The sequence below is a fragment of the Mus pahari genome, chromosome 3, assembly GCF_900095145.1.
Source record: "Mus pahari chromosome 3, PAHARI_EIJ_v1.1, whole genome shotgun sequence".
Classification (NCBI taxonomy): domain Eukaryota; kingdom Metazoa; phylum Chordata; class Mammalia; order Rodentia; family Muridae; genus Mus; species Mus pahari.
In genome coordinates, this window is record NC_034592.1 from 75,325,841 (window position 1) to 75,349,800 (window position 23,960).

At 38.5% G+C, this 23,960-nt stretch overlaps 1 protein-coding gene across 1 annotated transcript; it reads right to left on the reverse strand.

The window, feature by feature from the left end:
- Nucleotides 1-5,019: 5,019 nt before the first annotated feature.
- LOC110318193 (olfactory receptor 140) lies at nt 5,020-5,928 on the reverse strand. The gene has a single exon (XM_021193024.1). The coding sequence runs from the start codon at nt 5,926-5,928 to the stop codon at nt 5,020-5,022; it is 909 nt and encodes a 302-aa protein (XP_021048683.1).
- Nucleotides 5,929-23,960: the final 18,032 nt, after the last annotated feature.

The following is a 23,960-nucleotide window of genomic DNA, read 5'->3' on the forward strand; positions in this document are numbered from 1 at the left end:
TCAGCCTGGGGACTGCTGCCAGGCGAACACCCCTCAGAAAACAATTCTTTTAATGAGACACTGAGGATGGGTGAATCTGGATGGGAGAGAAGGAAGGGAGGGACTGGGAAGAGTAGGGGGGAGGAAAACCATAATAATGAAATATTATGTGAGAAAAATGAAAATTCTTTTTATATAAACATGAAATAAAACACAATTTGTTTAAATGACTGATAGATAGTGGTCACTATAGTATGCATATGTAAGACCGCATCCCTAAAACTCCATGTTAGACCACTAGAGGACAACTGGTACCATATAAATCTTGGATAACATTTTATAGCCTAAAATTCAAATGCCCCTCAACCAGAAGAATCCTAAGTACTTTTATATGGTAAACAAACAGAATTGTTTCTTGTATGATTTGCAGGTGATTACAATGCATGACCACCATTAAGGATGTTTGTTCCTTGGAAGATCACAATAAGATTCAGCTTTAGGTAAGGGCTGATTGTGGAAAATCTGTCTAGGGTTCTCCAGGAAAAAAACATGTGGGGGGTTGTGGTTCCTTTGTACATTCCTTCAACAAAATGCCTAAAGCTGAAGTTTCTTTTTAAACTGTTCATTCAGAAAGAAGATTATTCATTAGCAAGTTTCAGCTGTGCCTCTGCAGCTGGTTCAGTGAACATGTCTCTATGGTGCTATGTGTGGCATAGTATAATGTGGAGAACTGTGTGGGAGACCAACTTCCTGTCATTAGAAGAAAGTGATAAATCATCCACATCTAAGATTTTCTGATTTTTGTGAAATAAAACCTAAAGATTAATTTCTTCAGTGTCTGTTGTTCCAGCTTGGTTATTGAGTCCATTTGCTTGGAAAACTTTTTTTCCAGCCCTTCACCCTGAGATAATATTTACCTTTATTGCTGAGGTGTGTTTCTTGTATGCAATAGAATTATGAATCCTGTTTTCACATCCATTCTGTTAGCCTGTGTCTTTTTATTGGGGGATTGAGTCCATGGATGTTGAAAGATATTAAGACCAGTGATTGCTATTTCCTGTTATTTTGATGTTGATGGTGTGTGTGTGTGTGTGTGTGTGTGTGTGTGTGTGTGTATACTTCTCTTGTTTTGCTGATATGGAATTCCTTATTTCCTGTGTTTTCTTAGATGCAGGATATAGTTAACATCCTTGGGTTGAAGTTTTCCTTCTGGTATTCTCTGTAGAGCTGGATTGGTGGATAGATATTTTTGAAATTTGAATTTGAATTGAAATGTTTTGTTTTCTCCATCAATGGTGATTGAGAGTTTTGCTGGGTAGAGTAGTCTAGGTTGGCATCCATGGTTTTTTAGAGGTTGGAAGATATCTGTTCAGGCCCCTCTAGTTTTTAGAGTCTCTGTTGAGAAGTCCAATGTGATTCTGATAGTTCTGCCTTTGTATATTACCTGAACTTTTTCCCTTACTGCTTTTAATATCCTTTCTTTGTTCTGTAGATTTTTGTTTTGATTGTTATGTGGCAGGAAGATTTTTCTTTCCTGGTCCAGTCTTATTGGTGTTTTATAAGCTTCTTACATGTTTATAGGCATCTCTTTCTTTAGTTTTGGAAAGTTTTCTTCTATGATTTCGTTGAAAATATTTTCTGGCTCTTGAAGCTGGGACTTTTCTCCTTCTTCTATTCCTATTATTCTTAGGTTAGGTCTTTTCATGGTACCCTAGATTTCCTGGCTGTTTTGTGTCAGAAATTTATTAGGTTTATCATTTTCTCTAACAGTTGTATCAACTTCTTCTATTGTGTCTTCTGTGTCTGAGATTCTCTCTTCTGTCTCCTGTATTCTGTTGGTGATGCTCATATCTGTTGTTCCTGTTCTTTTCTCTAGATTTTTCATCACCAGAATTCCCTTAGTTTGTGTTTTCTTCATTGCTTCTATTTCCACTTTCAGGTCTTGCAGTTTTATTTATTTCCTTCACTTGTTCAATTGTATTTTCCTCTACATAGTTAAGGGATTTATTTTTTTCCTCTTTAAAGATTCCTACCTGTTTATTTATATGTTCCTGTATTTATTTAAGGTATTTATTCACTTCCTCTTTAAAAGCCCCTATCATGTTAATAAGATTGCATTTAAGATCATTTTCTTGTGCTTTTGCTGTGTTAGGATATCGGGGCTTGCAGTAGTAGGGTACATGTGCTCTAAAGGTGTCATTGTTCTGGCTTTTGTTGATTATGTTCTTTCAAGTTCCTTTAGCCATCTGGATAGTTTTAGTCCCTGGATGTTCCTGCTGTAATAGGAATTGAGAGTTGGAGTTCATTTCGGTTGTTCTGGTGTGGCAGATCTCTGATGGGTGACCAAGTCAGCTCAGTCACTCAACGGGGTCTCTAGGGAGGGAGGAAGGACTAAAAAGAAAAAGATAGTTAGACAACACTATATAACATGACTCCGGCCTGTGTTGAGGCTGAAGCAGATTTATTTTTCTTCAGTCTGCTTTTATACCATTCTAGGTACTTTCAGAGAAGAGGGTCAGTTTTTAGATCAAAGACAAAGTAATCAAAGAAGGAAATAAACTAAGAGAGCAAACAAGGCAATAAGCAAAGCCCCCTGGTCACTATTTCTAGGGGTTAGCAGGATGACCAAGATAAAAGGAATGCCACACATTCCTAGGTTGAGATCACCTTGAGCTTTGTATTATCCCAAATTCATATCTGAGTCCTCACACAATGACAAATTCTTGCCAAATTTCTAGAAGTAGCCTCAAAAGCTCTCCACAGATGGGTATCATTGGGCTATATGGTTCTGGATCAGCGGGTCTGTATGGTTTGGAGCCTTAGGTCTGATGAATGTGGGGAGAAATGTGGAGGAAGAATGAAGGTTCAACTGGCCTAACAGTCTGCTCAGGGCAGCTCGGAATACCCAGAGGACTCAGGAATCTGGGAAGATGGATGGAGAAAGGGAATCTTACCTGTATGATTCAGGTACAGCAGGTCTAATGAAGGCGAGAGGAGAGGTGAAAAGAGAATGGAGGTTGCCCTGGGATAGCAGGATGCTCAGAGGACTCAGCAATCAGGGAAGATGGATAGGGGAAGGGAAGCTTACCTGTATGGTTAAGAACCCACAAGTCTGATGAGTGTGAGGGTGGACAGAGAAGGGGGAGAATGGGGTCCTCCTGGCTGCTCAGGTCAAACTGAACTGAGAACTCAATAAGCTGGGATGATCAAATGAAATTTTTGATGTGTTCTTTTTTTTTCTAAAACAAATAACTTTTTTATTTATTATTATTTTCTTTATTTACATTTCAAATGCTATCACGAAAGTTCCCTATACCCCACCCCGCCCCTGCTCCCCTACCCACCCACTCCCACTACTTGGCCCTGGCCTTCCCCTGTGCTGGGTCATATAAAGTTTACAAGACCAAGGGGCCTCTCTTCCCAATGATGGCTGATTAGGCCATCTTCTGCTACACATGCAGCTAGAGACTCGAGCTCAGGGGGTACTGGTTAGTTCATATTGTTGCTGCACCTACAGGGTTGCAGCCCCCTAAAACTCCTTGGGTACTTTCTCTAGCTCCTCCGTTGGGAGCCCTGTGTTCCATCCAATAGCTGACTGTGAGCATCCACTTCTCCACTTCGGTGTTTGCCAGGCACTGGCATAGTCTCACAAGAGGCCGCTATATCAGGGTCCCTTCAGCAGAATCTTGCTGGCATGTGCATTAGTATCTGGGTTTGGTGGCTGATGATGGGATGGATTCCCAGATGAGGTAGTCTCTGGGTAGTCCATCCTTTCATGTGTTCTTAGATTCAGTTTGTGAGAAATTTATTGAGGATTTTTACATCGATATTCAGAAGCAAAATTGGTCTGAAATTCTCTTTGTTGAGTCTTTGTGCTGTTTTGGTATCAGGTATGTGGTTGTGGCCTCATAGGATGGATTTGGCAATGCTCTTTCTGTTTTTATTTTGTAGAATTGTTTGAGGAGTATTGCTATTAGCCCTTCTTTGAAAGCCTGGTAGAATTCTGTGCTAAAATCATCTGGACCTGAGTGGGTTTTAGTTGAACCATTTTTAATGACTTCTATTTTCTTAAGGGTCATAGGACTGTTTAGATAATTTACCTGATCTTGATTTAACTTTGGTAAATGGTATCTGCCTAGAAAATCATCCATTTTGTTTAGATTTTGGTCCCCCCAAAACTGGAGGGGAGGTGTTTTCTCTAAAGCTGTTGCCTGTCTGTGGAATCTGTTCCCCCCCACACACTGTGAATGTACCTAATCCTGCAGAGACTTGATAAACCAAGTTGGGAAATAATCAGGGAGGTGGAAGGGGGAGGTGCTCACCATCTCAAAGAAAAAGGTGAGGGGGATAGAGGGAGGGACTGTGTGCAGGGGGGGCGGTGCAGGGACCAGGAGGGGAAAAATGATTGGAATGTAAATAAAAATAAATAAATAAGTTTTTTAGAGGAGCATACCATACACTGAATTAACATATCCTCATTTGTATGTGATGAGAGCTCACCTATAAATACTATGTAGAAATGTACCTCACTATTTCAAATATTATTTATATTATGAAATCATGTCCATGTTGATTTGGGTACAAACAAGCTTTGTATACTTTCATAATTTGAGCTGTCAATGCTAAGCTCACTTGCTGAATTGTCAATATCCAAGCTATAGTTTCTTCTGTTATTACTGTAGATAGAATACAGATGCAGGATGAAGCATCAGTGACTAAAGTGATGCACAGTGCAGCATCCAAGGTGGAGTAGCAGGTTACAAGTTGTCAACAAAGCCACTCTGCTCATCACAGATGCTTAGTATCCCAGGGTGGGAGAGATATCCTCTTAAACATAGGTGAGGCAGACAAAGGTTGTTCTTCTATATGCTTGAGTTTGGGGAAAACTGTTATGAAGAAACTCTAAGTGTGGATTTATATATTTTTTCAAATATTCATGCAGTTTTATCCTGAAATTTTTGACAATCACTTAGGCCCCTGAATTCTTACAGCTAAGATTTATTTCCCCAACTGAAACTTGTATCGTCCATTCACAATTCTTCATTTTCTCCAGAGATTCTTCATGGCATTTTTCACCTCTGCATTTCTCAGAGTATAAATCAGGGGGTTGAACATGGGTGTCAAAATACAATAAAACACAGCTACTATTTTGTCTATGGACAGAGTAGATGATGGTCTCATGTAAATAAATATACAGGGCACAAAGAACAAAGCAACCACAGTGAAGTGGGCTCCACAGGTAGACAGAGCTTTCCGTCTTCCCTCTGCACTGTGGGACCTCAAAGTGCGCAGGATGACAAGGTATGAGGCAGCTAGCATGAGGAAGTTTAACAGGCAAATCACACCACTGTTGGCCACCACCAGCAGGCCAATGACATAGGTGTCGGTGCAGGCCAGCTCCAGTAAAGGATACAAGTCACACACAAAGTGGTTTATTACATTGGGACCACAGAAGGGCAACTGAAGGACCAGAAAGAGCTGAACTGATGAATGCAGGATGCCACCCAGCCAAGCTACTGCCACCAGCACAATACAGACATGCCTGGTCATGGTGGTGGTATAGTGCAGGGGTTTGCAGATGGCCACATAGCGGTCATAGGCCATCACTGTGAGCAGAATGATCTCAGTTCCTCCCAATAAATGAGCCACAAAGAACTGGGCCAAGCAGCCTTCAAAAGAGATGGCTCTTCCCTCATGCAGGGAGTCAGCAATGAGCTTGGGTGTCATACAAGAGGAATAACAAGTATCAATAAAGGACAGATATGAGAGGAAAAAGTACATAGGGGAGCCTAGGGTGGGGCTGAAGGTGATAGTGATAATGATGAGCAGGTTGCCCCCAACAGAGACCAGGAAGACCAGTAGAAAAAGCCCAAACAACATCCTCTGCACCTGGGGGTTCTGGGAGAGTCCCAGCATGAAAAATTCTGTGACATTGCGTGGACTATCCATGAACTCTCGGCTGCATCCAGAGACTTATCACGGAAGTTCAGTTACTGACTCTGAAACGTTTCAAACAACTGGAGGCTGAAGGAAAACAGTTTTTACAGAGTATAGTTATTCTAAATTCTGAATCCCAGAATAAAGACCCATTAGCAATACAAATCATGTTATTTCCAGTTAGTTATTTCAGGGAAGTATAAAGGAATAGACAAAACAAATATCTTTCAACCTATTGTATTTTTTGCTTTGGGCCATGTAAAAAGCAGTATATTTTTTATCATGCATGTATATGGGGGGTGTCCGTGGGTGTGGGTGTGGGTGTACCTGTGTGTGTCTGTCTTTGTGGTTTGATGCATGCATATCTGGGTGTTCACATGTGTGCACAGCTGTACATGCATGTGTGTGCAGAAGCCAGAGGCTGACATCAAGGGTCTTTCTCAGCTATGCCTTGTCTTATTCACTGAGGCATGGCCTCTCTCACTGAGTGAGAATTAAAGCTTGCAGATATAGCTGTCTGGCTAGACAACTTGCCCTAGAGACAGCAGAGTCTCTATCTCCTGCATGCTGCGAATATAGCTGGTCTGCAACATCTGCCAGCTTTTACTGGAGTACTGGGAATCTGAATTCTGATCTTCACACTCATACAGGAAACTCTTTTCATGCTTGCTCTTTTCGTGCTTGGTCATCACCCCCAATCCTCAAACGCATTTTTTTTTTATTTTTAAAGACAATAATAATCAATTATAAGAATATCTTCAACAGTTCTCTTCATCTGCACCCCTACCAGTAGCAGGTCTACTCCTGCTGAATTGAGTTTCAGAGTAATTAGTTGATGGGGAAAACACCTCCAATCTTTTCATTCAGGGCAGCGACCAGACATACATCAGATCCTTTGAGGTGGAAGTGGAAATACAGGTGGCCATGGGTGCCTGGAGCTCCTGGACCAGTAAACATGTCCTTTTAATATTAAGAAAGGGAAGGTAGGTCCTCCTGCATGCCCTGTGTGGCACATGCCCTTCTTTCCACTGCCCCTGCCTGCCACACAGCCTGCCTCAAAGCTGGCAGGAATTTGTACCAAGTGCTAGGCCAGAGAAATACCTACAAATTGATGCCACCTGCATCAAGTGTCTTACTATCAGCTTCCACAGTTCCCCTTACATCCTGAAAGAAGAAAAGAACTTCACCTTGGTTAGAGACTGAAGGAAGGAAGGAAGGAAGGAAGGAAGGAAGGAAGGAAGGAAGGAAGGAAGGAAGGAAGGAAGGAGAGAGAACCTTTTCCTTCTTCAAAGCTCTTTGAAGCCTCCTGTTTTGATATTTGTACAAGCACAATGACTGAAAATGGATGCTATTCTAGACATTCTGGATGTTTGTACCCATATAAAGTCTATGAAATTCAAGGCAAAGAATCTTTTGAGGAAACTCGACTAGACAATGTAATTTAAAATCAAATATAGTTATGCCTTTTGGAGATCTATGTGGACAGGTAGAAAGAATTTTTAAACTGGAAAAAGAAATAGCAAGCTTAAGAAGGAAAATGAAAACATGTCTTCAAGACAGTGCAGATAGACTCAAAGATGGGTCAAAACCACCTGCTTTGTGAAGAATTAAGCGGCAAGTTACTTGTTACCTAAAGGCATATCAGAGCACCAATATATCGATTTGACCAACTACCTTAAGCAACCTTCCTTTCAAGTCTTGAATGAGATCAAAAAAATACAATATTTCCAATTTTCTAAATCTAAGGTAAAGTTGTGTCAAAATTCAGTTTTCCATACATAGAATTTGACTCTTCCATTATTTTCATCAGTGAAGATACTTAAGACAATTAGACTGAAATCAAGTTCTTGAAGTTTTACATAAAATGACAGTATCACTATAAAAGTTTTATAGTCTTGAATCTAAGAAAAAATGTTCAACATCCTTAATCATCAGGGAAATGCAAATCAAAACAACCTGAGATTCCATCTCACACCAGTCAGAATGGCTAAGATTAAAAATTCAGGTGACAGCAGATGCTGGCGAGGATGTGGAGAAAGAGGAACACTCCTCCATTGCTGNTGGTATTGCAAGCTTGTACAACCACTCTGGAAATCAGTCTGGCGGTTCCACAGAAAATTGGACATAGTACTACCAGAGGATCCAGCAATACCTCTCCTGGGCATATACCCAGAAGATATTCCAACTGGTAATAAGGACACATGCTCCACTATGTTCATAGCAGCCTTATTTATAATAGCCAGAAGCTGGAAAGAACCCAGATGTCCCTCAATAGAGGAATGGATACAGAAACTGGTACATTTACACAATGGAGTACTACTCAGCTATTAAAAACAATGAATTTATGAAATTCTTGGGCAAAATGGATGTATCTGGAGGATATCATCCTTAGTGAGGTAACCCAATCACAAAAGAAGTCACTAGATATGCACTCACTGATAAGTGGATATTAGCCCAGAAACTTAGAACACCTAAGATACATTTTGCAAAACACAAGAAAACCAAGAAGGAAGACCATCCTGTGGATACTTCATTCCTCCTTAGAATAAGGAACAAAATACCCATGAAAGGATATAGGTACAGAGACAAAATTTAGAGCTAAGATGAAAGGATGGACTATCCAGAGACTACCCCATCTGGGAATCCATCCCATCATCAGCCACCAAACCCAGATACTATTGCAGATGCCAGCAAGATTCTGCTGAAGGGTCCCTGATATAGCGGCCTCTTGTGAGGCTATGCCAGTGCCTGGCAAACACAGAAGTGGATGCTCACAGTCAGCTATTGGATGGAACACAGGGTCCCCAATGGAGGAGCTAGAGAAAGTACCNAAGGAGCTACAGGGGGCTGCAACCCTGTAGGCGGAACAACAATATGAACTAACCAGTACCCCCTGAGCTTGTGTCTCTAGCTGCATATGTAGCAGAAGATGGCCTAATCGGCCATCATTGGAAAGAGAGGCCCCTTGGTCTTGCAAACTTTATATGACCCAGCACAGGGAAATGCCAGGGCTAAGAAGTGAGAGTGGGTGGGTAGGGGAGCAGGGGCAGGGAGAGGGTATAGGGAACTTTCAGGATAGCATTTGAAATGTAAATAAAGAAAAATCTAATAAAAAAAATTAAAAATAAAAAAATAAAGAAAAATAAAATAAAATAAAATAAAGAATAGAAGTACCAAGACTATTCTTGTGGTTGTCTTTAATCCCTGACCTTACAAGGAATAGGCAAGAGAATTGGAAACTGCTGGCCAGGTTAATCTGTGTGCCACCTTGTTTCAAAAACAAAGCAATAAAAACTAATCAAAATTACAACAGCTTTTCCCAACTGTACCCAACAGATTTTTCAAGTCATCCAGTGTCTCTCCAGGTACTACTAAACTTTACAAAGTGGGGCAGGGGCAGCTAAGGATCAGGAACTAGATGTGATGAAGAATACTGCCCTAGGGGATGTGACTCAGTGGTAAAATGTGTGTTCGGAATTCATGAAACCTGATGTTCAAACTCTAACACCAAAAACAAACAGGGGTTAAATATGGCATGATTGTCTTCCTTTGAGTTGCTTCAAGCCTCCTGAAAGAAATAATATTTAAATAATAATAAGGTAAATTGTAAAAAAGAAATAGGTGCAAAATGTTCTGGTATAATGTTCTGTTGAGTTGAAAATCAATGAAGCCATAGAATCTTTAGACCATTTTACAAACAAGTTTTTTGAAATAAAACAAATTCCTTCTTGGAATGACTTAAAATGACAAAAGAGGATAAACACTGGAGTTTGGTCTAAGTTCAGTGTTACTTGGGTTTTAAGACATTTTATCCAGAAAAGAAAATAAGAAAGAAAGAAAGAAAGAAAGAAAGAAAGAAAGAAAGAAAGAAAGAAAGAAAGAAAACAAAATTGTCCACTGAAAGAAAAAGTTTACAGTGAAGAGAAAAACTTCACTGAAAGAAAACCCCAGATGTAAGTAGGTCAAATCTAAGTATTGGGGTGTTTGAAACCCAATATTTTGGGAAAAAATAATCCTACTGGCAGATTTCTGAAATAATTCAAATCTTACAAAACAGCTAGCATCCATTCTTCCTGTTTTTCATTAAAAGCTTCTAGAGTGGGTGGTGTTATCACTGATCCACACAGCGAGAAGATATCTGTAGTCACTCATTAAGATGTTACTCTGTGCCACCTTGACAAGAGATCAAAAACCTGTGATCTACACAATTCTAGAATGAATGCACATGTCTTCTGCCTCTAAATCCATCCTACCCTTGTGTTTCAACCCATTAATATACATCATTAAAATAGGATAAATCGGGTGTCACAAAAAGCAAAAAATGAAATTACATGTATATTAAAGATGGTCAGGAGATCCTTGTTAATCAAGTCTAGGTAGACTTCCTTGTGTTATCTCAATTCTCAGTGTTAGAATAAGGGTTAATTTTAATTTTGGTATTATTAATAGAGAAATCAATCTTTACACCAGAAGTGGATTTTGGTTTGGGGTATTTTTTTGATATTTAGACGATTGAAAACTTTTTAAAAGTTAAGGATATTTTTAGTATATATTAAACAATAGCATTGAATTCACAGAAATGTATTTCAAATTTTAACATTAAAAAAATCTCAATGAAATGGAGAGAATGTTTTCATAAAGGTTTCATAAAGGTGTCCTGAAATACAATATTGTAACTCTACTTCATGATACTCTAAATAAAAAGAGTTTGAAGGTTCAAACATACAAAGTTGGGGTTTTCTAGCTACCAACTTAACTCAGGTTCAGTGAGAAACCATTCTCAAGGAAACAAAGTAGAGACTGGTAGACTAGGACATCTGACATTTTCCTCTGGCTTCTATACACCTACACATACATGTGTGTATACACCATACAAATATATATATATATATATATATATATATATATATATATATATATGCATGCACACATATACACACATGAGAGAGAGAAAGAGAGAGAGAGATTACACAAATCTTAATCTAGATCAATTCTCAAAATAAGTTGATACTCTAGTAATATCATTGTTAGTCTTTTCTACTTCATAGCTTACCTAAATCCTGAATTTTCCACACACATGGCAATCATGGTAACATTAGTCAACCATCCAGTCAATCATTATCCATTTTAATTGCCTAAAGCTCTCTTTACCTTTGGAATAAAAGTTAGGCATTCTGGTCACATCCTAAGGCTGCTGTTGGCAGTAGACGTGTACCCACATTGTTCTTCAGCTTCCATCCATGAACACTTTCATGGGCTTCACTGTACTACTTTAAACTTCCTGATTTAGTCATAACATTTCAAATACAGTATCAGGCAACTGGTCCTGGCCTTATATAACCTTACTCTTCTAATAGCTTCCTTCAAAACTATGCATCAGTCATACCATTCATCTCTGTAAGGAATTTAATCCCTTCCCCTATCCCAGCTATATTATAAAACTGCTATGCTCATTTAGTAGTCAGATTGTATTTCCATTCTAGCTCTTTTTATATTAGGTATCTTGAAAGCACAAGGAGTTCTGTGCATTAAAATATCCATATTGGCAGGCCTTCAATGGCTCCTAATGAAATATATTTTGAATGAAGAAAACTAAAAACAAAAGATTTAGGGAACATAATAAAACCAGAACTTAAGCATTGAGACCTTCTTGCCAGAATTCTTTGACATCCTGACATGGCAACTGATAAAATCAATTAGATTCCTTCCATGTCATTAGGTGCTCCTTCTCCTATACTGAGCAGTGCATTCATTAAAGGTCTTAGCTGGGATTAAAGAATGTTCCCACAAGGAGAGAAATGCAGTGAGAAACTGCAGTTTAATATTCTCTTCTCTGTCCTAGAGATCTATTACAGTCTAAATGACCTTGTTTGCAGACTGAAAAAAGAATCTCATGCATGTGCGAGATACAGGATGCCTCTTCAACTGTCAATTCCCAGGTTTCTCCTCTAAAAGTACATCAAGGAGAGGGTTCTTATGATTGTAATGATTATTCTCAGCTGACAATTTGACTACATCTGTAATTAACTATAACTAGAATAACTGAGCATACCTGTGAGGAGTTTTTTCTCTCTTAATTAAATCATTTAAAGTAGGAAGATCCACTCATTTCTAATCCAGATCTTTTGAGGTGGGAAGATCCACATGGAAGAAGGAATCTGTTCTCCCTTTGCCTGCTTGTTCTTGCTCTCACTAGCAACTTCATTCCTTCCCTAGCACCAGAAGCGACTCCTTCAGAATTCTAGCGTAAACTGAGACTGTGGAGTGAACAACAGGATTCTTGGACCTCCCATTGCTAAAAGCCATTATTGATCAAGCTGAACTAGGCTTGTAACATTGTGTGTGTGTGTGTGTGTGTGTGTGTGTGTGTGTGTGTGTGTGCATTTATGTGTATGTGAAAGAGATTCATTCTTAGTTCTATTCCTCTAAACCAGTAGTTTGCAACCTGCTTAATGAAGCAACAATTTAATACAGTTCTTATTGTGGTGAATTTCAACAATAAAATTATTCCATTGCTATTTCATAACTATAATTTTGCTACTGTTATGAATTATAATGTAAATACCCAACATACAGGATATTTGATATGCAGCCCCTGAAGGGGTTTCAACCCACAGGTTGAGAACCACTGATCTAGAGACCGCACCCCCTCATGACTAATACAGTCTTACAAAAAAAAAGCTCTTGTGTTTCTTACATGTTAGAAATTTGACACAGAATGACTTAGTAGTCAGCCCAAGTCATAAATACAGCCCCCATGCCTTCTGACTTCCCAGTTTGAGCTCCCACTTCATTATACCATTTCCTCTCAGAACCCAGGTTACTAACTGCACACAAGAACAAGAGGAACAGAGAGAAAAGAAAGGATTGAGCCCTGACATTTGCAATGATACACATCAACCGAGCCTTCAGGGGAAAGTCAAGAAGGTAATGGCAATGACTGAATGGTTACTCAAAATTATTAGGGAGAATTTAGAAAACAATTGAGAGAAGTGTGAAGTTTTACTTTATCTGACAACTTAAAAAACTACTGCTTCCTAATGCGTTTTTATTCATCCTTTCTTTACATACATCTCTTTTGTTTATCACTTTTACTTTTTAAATTATACTATTCATTTAATTTTATCCCAATGATGTTATAATATGCAATGTTTAATAATAATGTATACGCGCTTGAGGCATTTCCAATTTAGATAGCTAATGCCAAAATATATAGATTTCTCTCACCCTGGCCAGTAAGAAATATCAAGAACTTAGCTAAATTTCATCATTCTTGTTTTAATTCACATGTCATTATTAATATGACTATTTGTGTGCATACACATTGTACAAGCTTCAGAGAGGGCAATCATGTGTCCCGTCCCCTAACTTTCCACCTTGTTACACTGAAACAGGGTCTCCTCTGAACCTGGAACTAGGCTGGAAGCCAACAAATCCCAAAGCCACTGTCTCTGCTTCCTCCTCTCCCGCCCCGACTCTGGAGTCACAGGTGTTCACACAACCATGCCCAGCTGCTTGACGTGAGAACTGAGAAGTCAAACTCAGCTCTTCAAGCTTGCACAGCAAGTGCTTTTGTCCACTCCGCCTCTGCCCAGCCTTAATTCACATTGCTCTAACTACTACTTATACTGACCAGCAGCTTATGTTCGTTTTCCTGTGTAATTTCTTATCTCTTTGGGAAATCATTAGCACTATGGAAATTAGAGTATGCTCAGTGTTGCTCAAGGTCAGCCTCTCAGATGACAAATTGGCTAGGATACCTGGCCAATGAGCTCCCTGGGTCCTCCTGTCTCTGCCCTACCATCACTGAGGTTACAGGCATGTGCTGCCACTCCTGTGGGCTTGGAGATTAAACATAAGGTTTCATCTTACATGGCAAGTACTTTCCAGACAGAACCATCTTCTTGTCCAGACCAACCTCTTTCTTTCTGAGAAAACTATAACTGCATGCAATTGGTCTGTTTGAATGTGTCAGAATTTTACCACACATCATATTATTTCATCATTGTAATGAAACTGAAAAGTAAGTCTGCCCTTCACCATGAACATTAACTCTCCACAAATGGTAGTAAAACAGGATTTCATCTTAAGGGAAAAAAACATGTCTGACATCCAACCTTGTGAACTTTCCATAGCAAGCTACACTCCAGTTCTCTACAGCTGTCAATCTGTTCTAGATTTATTTTGGTGCAGATACTACACAGCGTTGGCCTAAATTCTACAGATCAATTACTCAGTGCCATAAAACTGTTCCCAATATAGGATAACAAGTAGTGGGTTCCTATTTTGCTCCCACTTGTATCTGAATCAGATGTTCCTACAAGCTACACTTTAGTAGTGTTGCTAAATTTAGTATAGTTTACTGGTTTGTTATAATGGATGCAGCCAGACACAGTGCTGTGTAGGGTGAGAACCATAATCCATCAGCAGTGCCCCTCCCCCCTCTACCCTTGCAGTGTGCTTTCTCACTCCCTGCCTTGTCTGTCAGTCTTCAAAGTTCTCAGAAACCACACAATAATCTTTAATTTTCAGTCATAGATGGATGAGTGAGGCCTTCTTAATTCAAGAGAAGTTCTCCTGAAACTCCAACGGAAAGTTATAGTTTTAGGGATTGTAACCTGTCTGTGTGGAGCCCTAGACTTACCACACAGTTTCAAGCTTCTGGGGAGGAGAAGCAGTGTTGGGTGTGGGGTAGGGAAACCAAAGGAAGGTTTTTGTGGGCTTAGAGCATGTATTGTATTTAGATCATTTCAATCTCCATGCTAAGCTCTTTTCATGAATTCTTAAAAGCAACTCCACAGCTTTTTTATTTGCATAATAAGGTGGCCAACACTTGCCCTGGAGAGTTTTAGAGGGTCAAATAAAAAATATGTGAACTCACTGTGACCACCAAAATCTTTCCAAAAACAATTTAAATTGTTATTAACTTCTCTGTCCTTTTTTCTCAGTTTAAACCCTTATATCAAGTACAAAGGACAATTTCAGAACTGAGTCAAAAGAGAGAAAAGTAAGCTGAGAGTAATTTTAAGTCAAAGAGGGGAGCTGGGAAGTGACTCAGTGAAGTGTTTGCAGTGCAAACATGAGGACCAGAGTTTAAGCTCTCTGAAATCCATGTTAAAACTAAACCAGCACACATCTGTAATTCCAACACTAAGGTAGGAAAAGGTAGAGCCTTGGAGCTCAATGGTCAGTCACTCTTGCAAAAGCCATCAGCTCCAGGTTCAGTGAAGGAACCTGACTTGACAAAAAAGATAGCAACTGAGGAAGATTTCTAACACTGACCTCTGCTTTCCACAGGCACAGATATTCATGCATACACAGAAACACATACATGCACATGCACACATACAAGCATATATATACATACACACACACATACACAATTTTCAAAGAGATTATTTTGTTACATTATAATATAAAAAACAAGTATAAACTTTGCGTTTAGCAAAATAGTTTTCAACAATAGAGAAAAACTTACTTGTGTGGCCAAGTTGAAACTTGAAAGACTTAAGTAAGGAATTTTTTTCTTTTACAGAAGGTTTGAAATTTTCTGAAACTCCAGTTGTAATTTTGAACCCTGACTATAAGAGCAGTTCCCAACATGCTTCGTGTTGCAACCACCACAGCCTCATCACACATACAGCTACCCTACATCCTGCCCCTTCTTTCCTGGATCCCTTCAGTCAGAAGTAAGAAGACAATTTGGGAAATGGGTGTCTGTTCTTCCTCCCTAAAGATCCCAGTTCTGACACCCCAGTGTTCAACTTCTTGGATGAAGTCAGTTATCAGATGACCAACCAGAATAGGAATACTATTTTTCCTGTTCTGAAAACCAGACTAAGTTGAAGGTGTCTTCCCTGGTTGTCTGAAATGAAGACTCAACTCTTAAAAGAAAGCAATTGCTTCCACCTCCCAAGCTAAAGGAAATTGGCACCGAACCAGTAACACAGTCCTCTGAGGCCCTGTCTTGGCCATAGCCCAGGTGGGATAATACAGAGAGGTGAAGGAAGTCTGGAAGAACCTGTGACCCCAGATTTCACAGCTTTACACAGTCACACTTAAGCATCCATAGAAAAAGTTCAATACGCTCATCAGTAGCCTATAGATTCACTCTCACTCTCTGTCACCACTTTTTCCCTTTGGCAAATAATTCAACCTGCATCCTTGTATCATGAAGCAACCCCTTAGCAGATATCTAATCTTTAGATAGGCCTAACTTTAAGCTCTCAGAACAGTCACAAATAAGTAATTGTGTTTGAGCTATTTCAAGCTGCCAAAAGTAGTCATGGCGGTACACCTGTTGGCAAGGGTAGACAACAACCGAATTTTTTAAATGATTTATTGTTTAACCATTAATAGCTGGAATGCATACTTATTCAATCACTTTGTAAAGCAATTAAGCATACCCTTTAACAACAACTTTACACTGAACTTCATATGCCAGAGAAACCTTTCCTCATGTAAGATAATGCTTATATGCTCACCTATATATGAAAAAATATAGAAGCAACCAACAAACATAAGAAAATGGTAAAATAAATATAATACATTCAATCAACAAGTTATTTATAATAGTAAATGGTGAAATATATGTATGGCTCTTTGAAATATGTTAAGCAAAAATTCCAAGTCATAAGATATCTGCTACAGGGTTGCTTCATGACACAGGATGCAGGTTGAATGGCACTATTTTATAAAATCAGAGGCAAGAAAAACCATTGTGTTAGTTGCATATATTTAAGCTATTCTTCTTTTTAATATTTTGTTGACATATTTATTTTCTCTCTCTCTCTCTCTCTCTCTCTCTCTCTCTCTCTCTCTCTCTCTCTCTCTTTGTGTGTGTGTGTGTGTGTGTGTGTGTGTGTAGAAGGTAGGAAACTAGTATTGGACCATGTACAGAAATCAGAAAAAAGCAGATAAAATGCATGCAGTTTGTTGGGGTAACAGGCATAACAATGGTACAAGAATGATTAAATGAGATAGGAGATGGGAGGTCAGAGGAGAGGAGAGTATGTGGGGAGGGAAAACTTAACACTAAAGACATTTGAAAATGCCATATGGAAACCTATACTGTAGAGCATCTTAAAGTGCATACATCATGTACATATACATACACATACACATATCATGCATATATATGTATGCATGTACATGCATGTATATACATATACATGCATACATATATATATTTAAAAGCTTAAGAGGAATCACACTATAAAAAGGTGGCAATGCCTTTCACAGATAATACCAGTTATCAAATAAAAAGCCAATTGTTGTGTATGGGTAACCTCTTTTTGAGTTGCTGATTAGATAGGTCCCATTGGCCTCACCCCAAACATTACAAGTCATTGTCATTGCTATTAGTTATACTCCAGACTACATGGTAAAACTCTATTGCTGAAGACAACAAATACTTGTGTCATTGACTGTGGAGAATTTGTTCTGACATGGAAGCTTTATCAATGCATGATAGCTTTTACAGTGCTGGAAATTGCTATGCATTCTAACTGGAGGTGGCAGGGAGAGGGGAAGAATAACAGTCTTATTCAGCTGTGACCCCTGAAAGCTACAATAACACAACTAGCTTTACAAGATTTGCTCATTAGTACAATAGTGCCATAAATGCAAACAACTACCTTTTGCTTGGACTTAAGACCCACTCCATAAGATGGAGCTCATTTCTGGTATCACTATAATGGTCAAGGTGAGTGACTAAATATATTTTGTCTTCCTTAACTGTTACTTATGTGTTCATTCATTTAGTTGGTAAATATTACTGGAACACCAATAAAGTGCCAAGAAATGAACACTGCATCCTTCTTCCTTATCTCCCTCCTCAACCTTCCCAGACAGATTTGGGGTTCTGAAGAAATTCACTTTCTCCAGACTTGCCAAACTGCCTCAGTGCCACTGTGCACTAGACTATCTTTCTTACTTCTTCTAGTTATGTTCACTCTTTTTTTATTGCCACACAGATGAGGAAATGGAAATGTCAAAAAGGTTACTGACAAACAAGATAGAGACTGAGTGGGACCTTAGGTATGTCCAACTTCCCATCTCTATTGTCCTTATTCTTTTTTAATAGAAATTTTCTATTTCTCTTCCTAGATCACCTTCCTCCATACAAGTCACCTAATGGCATGTTTCAACTTAGTGTTTCTGAAAGAGTAAATAATGGAGTTCAAAGACATAATAACTTTATCAAACACAAGGACAACTTTGTTCACAGGGAGAGTGACACGGGGGCTCATGTAGACAAAAGAGCAGAATAGGAAAAGCAGACTCATCTCATTGGGAAGAGTGGGTTGTTGAAGTCTCCCACTATTATTGTGTGAGGTTCAGTGTATGTTTTGAGCTTTAGTAAAGTTTCTTTTACAAATGTGGATGATATAGCACTTGAAGTGTAGATGTTCAGAATAGGAACTTCATCGTTGTAGATGTTTTCATTGATGAGTACGAAGTGCTGTCCCTATCTCATTTGATTACTTCTGGCTTTTATTGTATATTAGAATGGCTACTTCAGCTTGTTTTGGGGGAAGCATTTGCTTGGAAAATTTTTTTCCACCCTTTACTCTGAGGTAGTATCTGTCTTTGTCCCTGAGGTATGTTTCTTGTATATAGCAAAATGCTGGATTCTATTTACATATCCAGTCTGTTTTAGAAAATTGAGACCATTGATGTTGGAAGAGTGTGTGTGTGTGCACATTTCTTTTGGCTTTGTTGTGAGCTGATTAATTTCTTGTATTTTCTTGGGTGCAGTTATATTCCTTGTGTTGGAGATTTCCTTCTAGTATCCTCTATATGACTGGATTAGTAGAAAGATATTGTTTAAATTTGGATTTGTCATGGAATGTCTTTGTTTCTCCATCTATGGTGATTGAGATTGTTGCTGGGTATAGTAGCCTGGACTGGTGTTCGTGTTCTCTTAAGGTCTGGATAACAGCTGTCTGGGATCTTCTGGCTTTTAGCATCTCTGTTAAGAAATCTGGTGTAAATTGTGAAAATGCCCTACAGACATGCCTGCAGCCCTATCTTACGGAGACATTTTCTCAGTTGAGGCTCCCTAATCTCTGATGGCTGTAGCTTGTGTCAAACTGATATAAAATTAGCCAACATACCCCGGAAAGCATTAAAAAAGAACACCCTGTAGATGTCAAATTCTGCTTATAAGTAGATGTCCCTTATAGAAAATGGCATATTGTATTTGTATCAGTCTGCCTGTATATCTTTCTATATTTACAAGTCTCAAGAATTGTAACTTATAACACATAATACAATGTAATTGCTGATTTGGGGGAAAAGGGTGTTTTGTTTATGGAATAACCACAAGAAAAAGCTGTGTTTGTGTGTGTGTTCAATGCAAACTTTTAAAATAAAAAAAAAAAAAGAAAAAGAAATCTGGTGTAACTCTAAGAGGTCTGCCTTTATATGTTACTTGGCCTTTTTCCAGTACCACTTTTAGTATTCTTTCTCTGTTCTGTGCACTTAGTCTTTTAATTATTATATGATGGGAGAATTTTCTTTTATGGTCCAATGTATTTGGTGTTCTCTAGGCTTCTTGGATGTTTATAGGAATCTCTTTCTTCAGGAAGTTTTCTTCTGTGATTTTTGTTGAAGATGTTTTCTGACCCTTTGAACTTGGACTGTTCATATTCTTCTACTCCTATTGTTCTTAGACTTTGTCTTTTTATTCTGTCCCAAATTTCCTGGATGTTTTGGTTTAGGAACTTTTTTGCACTTTATATTTTTATTAACTGATATTTTAATATCTTCTGTGGTATTTTCTATGCCTGAGATTCTCTCTTCCATCTCTTGTTTTTTGTTGGTAATGCTTGCACCTGTAGTTCCTGTTCTCTTTCCTAGGTTTTTCATATCCAGGGTTGCCTCCATTTGTGTTTGCTTTCTTGTTTCTACTTTCATTTTTAGATCTTGGACTGCATTGTTCAATTCCTTCATCTGCTTGATTATACATATGAGAAACATACCACAACAACAAAGATGTTGGGTTATACAAAGACCCAACAAAGAAGAACATCAGACCAATTTTTTTTGTGAATATTGATGCACAAATCTTAACTCAGCAACCAAGTGTGTTGGGTCACATCAAAACACAACAAAGAAAGAACTTCAGACAGATTTTGCTTATGAATATTGATGCAAAAATACTCAACAAGATTCTCACAAATTGAATCCAAGGACACATCAAAATCATCATCCACCACTAGGTTTCATCCCAAGGATGCAGGGAGGGTTCAATATATGAAAATCCATCAAAGTAACCCACAATATAAACAAACTCAAAGGAAAAAAATCAAAAGATAATCTCATTAGTTACTTAAAAGACATTGGACAAAAAATACAACATCCCTTTATGTTAAAATTCTTGGAGAGATCAAGAATTCAAGACCCATTCCCAAATATAATAAAATCAATATACAACAAACCAATAGCCAACATCAAATTAAATGGAGAAAGACTTGAAACAATCCCACTAATACCAGGGAAAAGATAAGGCTGCCCCTATGGTTCAATATAGCACTTGAAGTTCTAGCTAGAGCAAGTAGGCAAGAAAAGATCAAGGTGCTACTAATTGTAAAGGAAGAAGTCAAAATATCACTATTTGTGGATGATATAATAGTTTCTATGAGCAACTCCCAGAATTCTTTCAGAGAACCCTTACAGCTGTCTAACAACTTCTGCAAGTGACTACGTATAAAATTAACTCAAATAAACCAGTTGCCTTCCTTTATACAAATGATAAACAAGAGGAGAAAGAAATTAGGGAAACAACTGGATTCTATTCTATCAAATGGAAGGAAGATATACATAATACAGTGCAGAGGGAATTTAAAGATTATTTTGGAGATAAGAAATAAGAGACTTAGGTTCAGTTACATACCCAAGGTCACTAATTTCATATTTGGATTATTGTTTGCATTGTTTAAAATGTCTGCCCCAAATCTCCTACTCATTATGACTTAACTGATGACATAGCCCCATCTATACTGGGAGGAGATCAATGCTGTCCAATTAGTGATAGAATTTCTCAACTCTAATTATCCAACAACTAGAAAAAATTACCAGGCTCATGAACTTGTACATGATAAAAGCAAAGTATAAAGTATTAGAGCAATAGTTGACTATACTTTTATTTACCTTATCACACAGTTCATAGCATCTGTGAAAATGGGTTCCCTAAAGTACTTGAGCAGTGGATGCAGGTAGACCACATTTAGGAGTTTAGTTAGCACCACCTTTAGGAATCTAACATCCAAAGATTTTAGTACAAGAATCTCCTACCAACTCATTCACAGAAGTAGCAGGAACATGTGGTATGTGTGGAGACAAGAAGGAACTCCCAGGTGAAATTCCACAGAGGTGCCATCCATATTTTTTTGAGACAATGTCTCTCACTGGGTCATGGGGCTTGGAAATTCTCCTAGGCTGACTAGACAGCAAATCTGATATAACCAACTGTCTCTGCCTCCTCAGCACTAGGCTTAAAAATAAACACCTTCTCATCACGTGGTCGCTGTGGATTAAATTCTGCTCCTCAATCTTGCATGACAACCTTTTAACCAAGTAACCCATCTTCCTAGCCCTGGTTTTGTTTGGTTAGGTTGAGTTAGAATAGCTTGTCTTTAGTTTACAATTATTAATATGTAAGAAATATTTACAAAAGAATCATCTTTAAAAGCTAAATGGATTTGGGGGTAAAACAACAATAAAGGAGCCTATATCTTCTAAGTAGAAATGAAAAAATGTTTGAGAGAATTCCATAGTTAAATCAGCAGATAAGTTAAACATGGACAATAATGATGAAATTATGGAGTCTACATAATTTTAATTCTAAATTATTAAAACTTAAAATGTCATCCCATATTCTTTTCAGACAGTAAACTACCTGGAAATTTCTAGAAATTGAACTTACTAAAAGTTTAAATGGAGATAAACATAGAATCTTAAATTAAACTTATCCAATAAACAACTACCTTGAAAACCTTACAGATCATCCATATGATCCCAGTACCTACTTTGTGATGTCCTGTGTGACATTTCCTATCTAAGAACCTCATGTACTGGTCAGTTTTAAAATATGACATTGACTCAGCTGCCCTGGCCCACTGTTCCCTCTCTCCTAGTTTTTCCCCAAAGATATATCACAAGAAGGTTAGATACATCAGACACATGAGCCTCTTCCCTCACCATCTTTTACTCAGTAATTATAAACTGTCGTTTTGGAAGAATATTCTTGGGTTTCTCATCCTACTGAGAGAAATTCTGGGACAAGGAATCTCATGGTGGATGACATAGAACTTGGATGAAACAAGGTATCACACCTTCTGCTCAAGAGAATCTCATTCACCCACTCCTCCTCTGGTGCTGACCCAAATCTGGGTTCATTCTGGAGGCTGACCAGAAAGAGAAAAAAGGACCATTGGGGGGGGGGGAGAAAAGCAAATCCAAGAGAAAAAAAATTTTAAATAATAAGTAAGAAAACTAACAATGACTGTGATCCAATTCCAGTGGGCCACTTGACAGTGATATAATGCCTACTAAGGCAGCTTGTCTCCGCAGCTTAGCAGTCCTATCAGAGAAAGTATATTATGGAGTCAAATAAGCTGTTTCTAGAGGAAAAATCTCCTTTATAAGATTTGCATTGGGGACCACAGAGCTTATCATTAGTACTTAGCCACCAAGATTAAGCCAAAACTTACATGTTTGACATAGATCCTCCAGGTCTCAACAGCAAACTATAAGCTTTTGAAAACACTTAGATAATGGCTAATATGCTCTGTAGCACTCTACACAGATTTGAGAACAGTATATAATAGTAGCTTGGTATGATCCCTGAGCCCTCTGTCTATTACTAAATATTTTTAAGAAGCCATGGCAACAATGAAGAAATTCTTGAAACTTTTTGACCAGAGACTTGGAGTACAGAATCATAAAATGTACACCCAGGAAAGGCTTAGTGGCTGAACTTACCTTGGAAATAATTAATTGCTTTGATTCTTAATCTTATCTTCCAGATCTCTTATAGTCAAAAAATGTATTCATTTTCATGGTCAATCCAAGAAAAAATATTTTATTTCATTAGCCATATCAGAAAACAAAGTAATCAAAGAAATATCTACTGTATGGTAGTGTTTGTGATTCTAACACTTGGAGAGCTGGGTTTAACATTATTCTTCAGCAAAATTTGGCCTATTTCTTCTTTTATTTCTGTAGTGCTGGGGATAATGACCAATGCCTCCATGGGGGCGGGGGGGTCACAGACACTGAAGCACCAAAGATTGTGCTTAAGCTAGACACAGCCCCCCGACACATATGTAGCATATGTGCAGCTTGGTCTTCATGCAGGTCCCCAACAGATACAGTGGGGGCTGTCTCTGACTCTGTTGCCTGCATTTGGTTCCCTTTCCCCTAGCAGTGCTGCCTTGTCTGGCCTCAGTGGGAGATCATGCCCTTTGTGCTTCTGTAAATTGGAGTGCTAATCCACTGGAGTGGGGTGGGGGGTTGGGTGGGGCTTCACTTTCCTGAGGCGAAAAGCACAGGGTATGAGAGTGAGTGGTGTGAGGATGGGACTTGGAGGAAGGGCTGTGATCAGAATGTCAGGAGTAAGAAAGTCTTAGTCACTTCCCTTGAATTGTTTAAAAGAATATTTCACACACAAAATAAATACATAACCGTTAGTTTGAAAAGGTGACAGTACAAATTATTGTCAACTAGCCATGTTACCAGAAGCTCACATAAAAAATGACTGACTATAGGATCATCTCTGAGTCAAGGTGCAAGCTGACTCTCACTCTGTAATTTAGCCAGACAGGAAACACTCTAACAAAAAGATATCTAAGGCCATCCTGTCAGCTGATAGAGAGCAAATCTGAGAAAGGCTCTCTCTTTGTGGAAGCGTGTGAAGCAGGGATACCAACAATGAAGTCAGACAATGTAGGGAAAGAAAGGGTGAGCTGCTCAGTTGGTAGAGTGCTTACCTACCATGCAGAAAGCTCCAGCATCACTAAGACTGGGTCTTGTGGCAC

What these genes read in the sequence shown, in the direction of transcription:
- LOC110318193 (XM_021193024.1), bottom strand. Translation starts at nt 5,928, where the DNA reads ATGGATAGTCCACGCAATGTCACAGAATTTTTCATGCTGGGACTCTCC.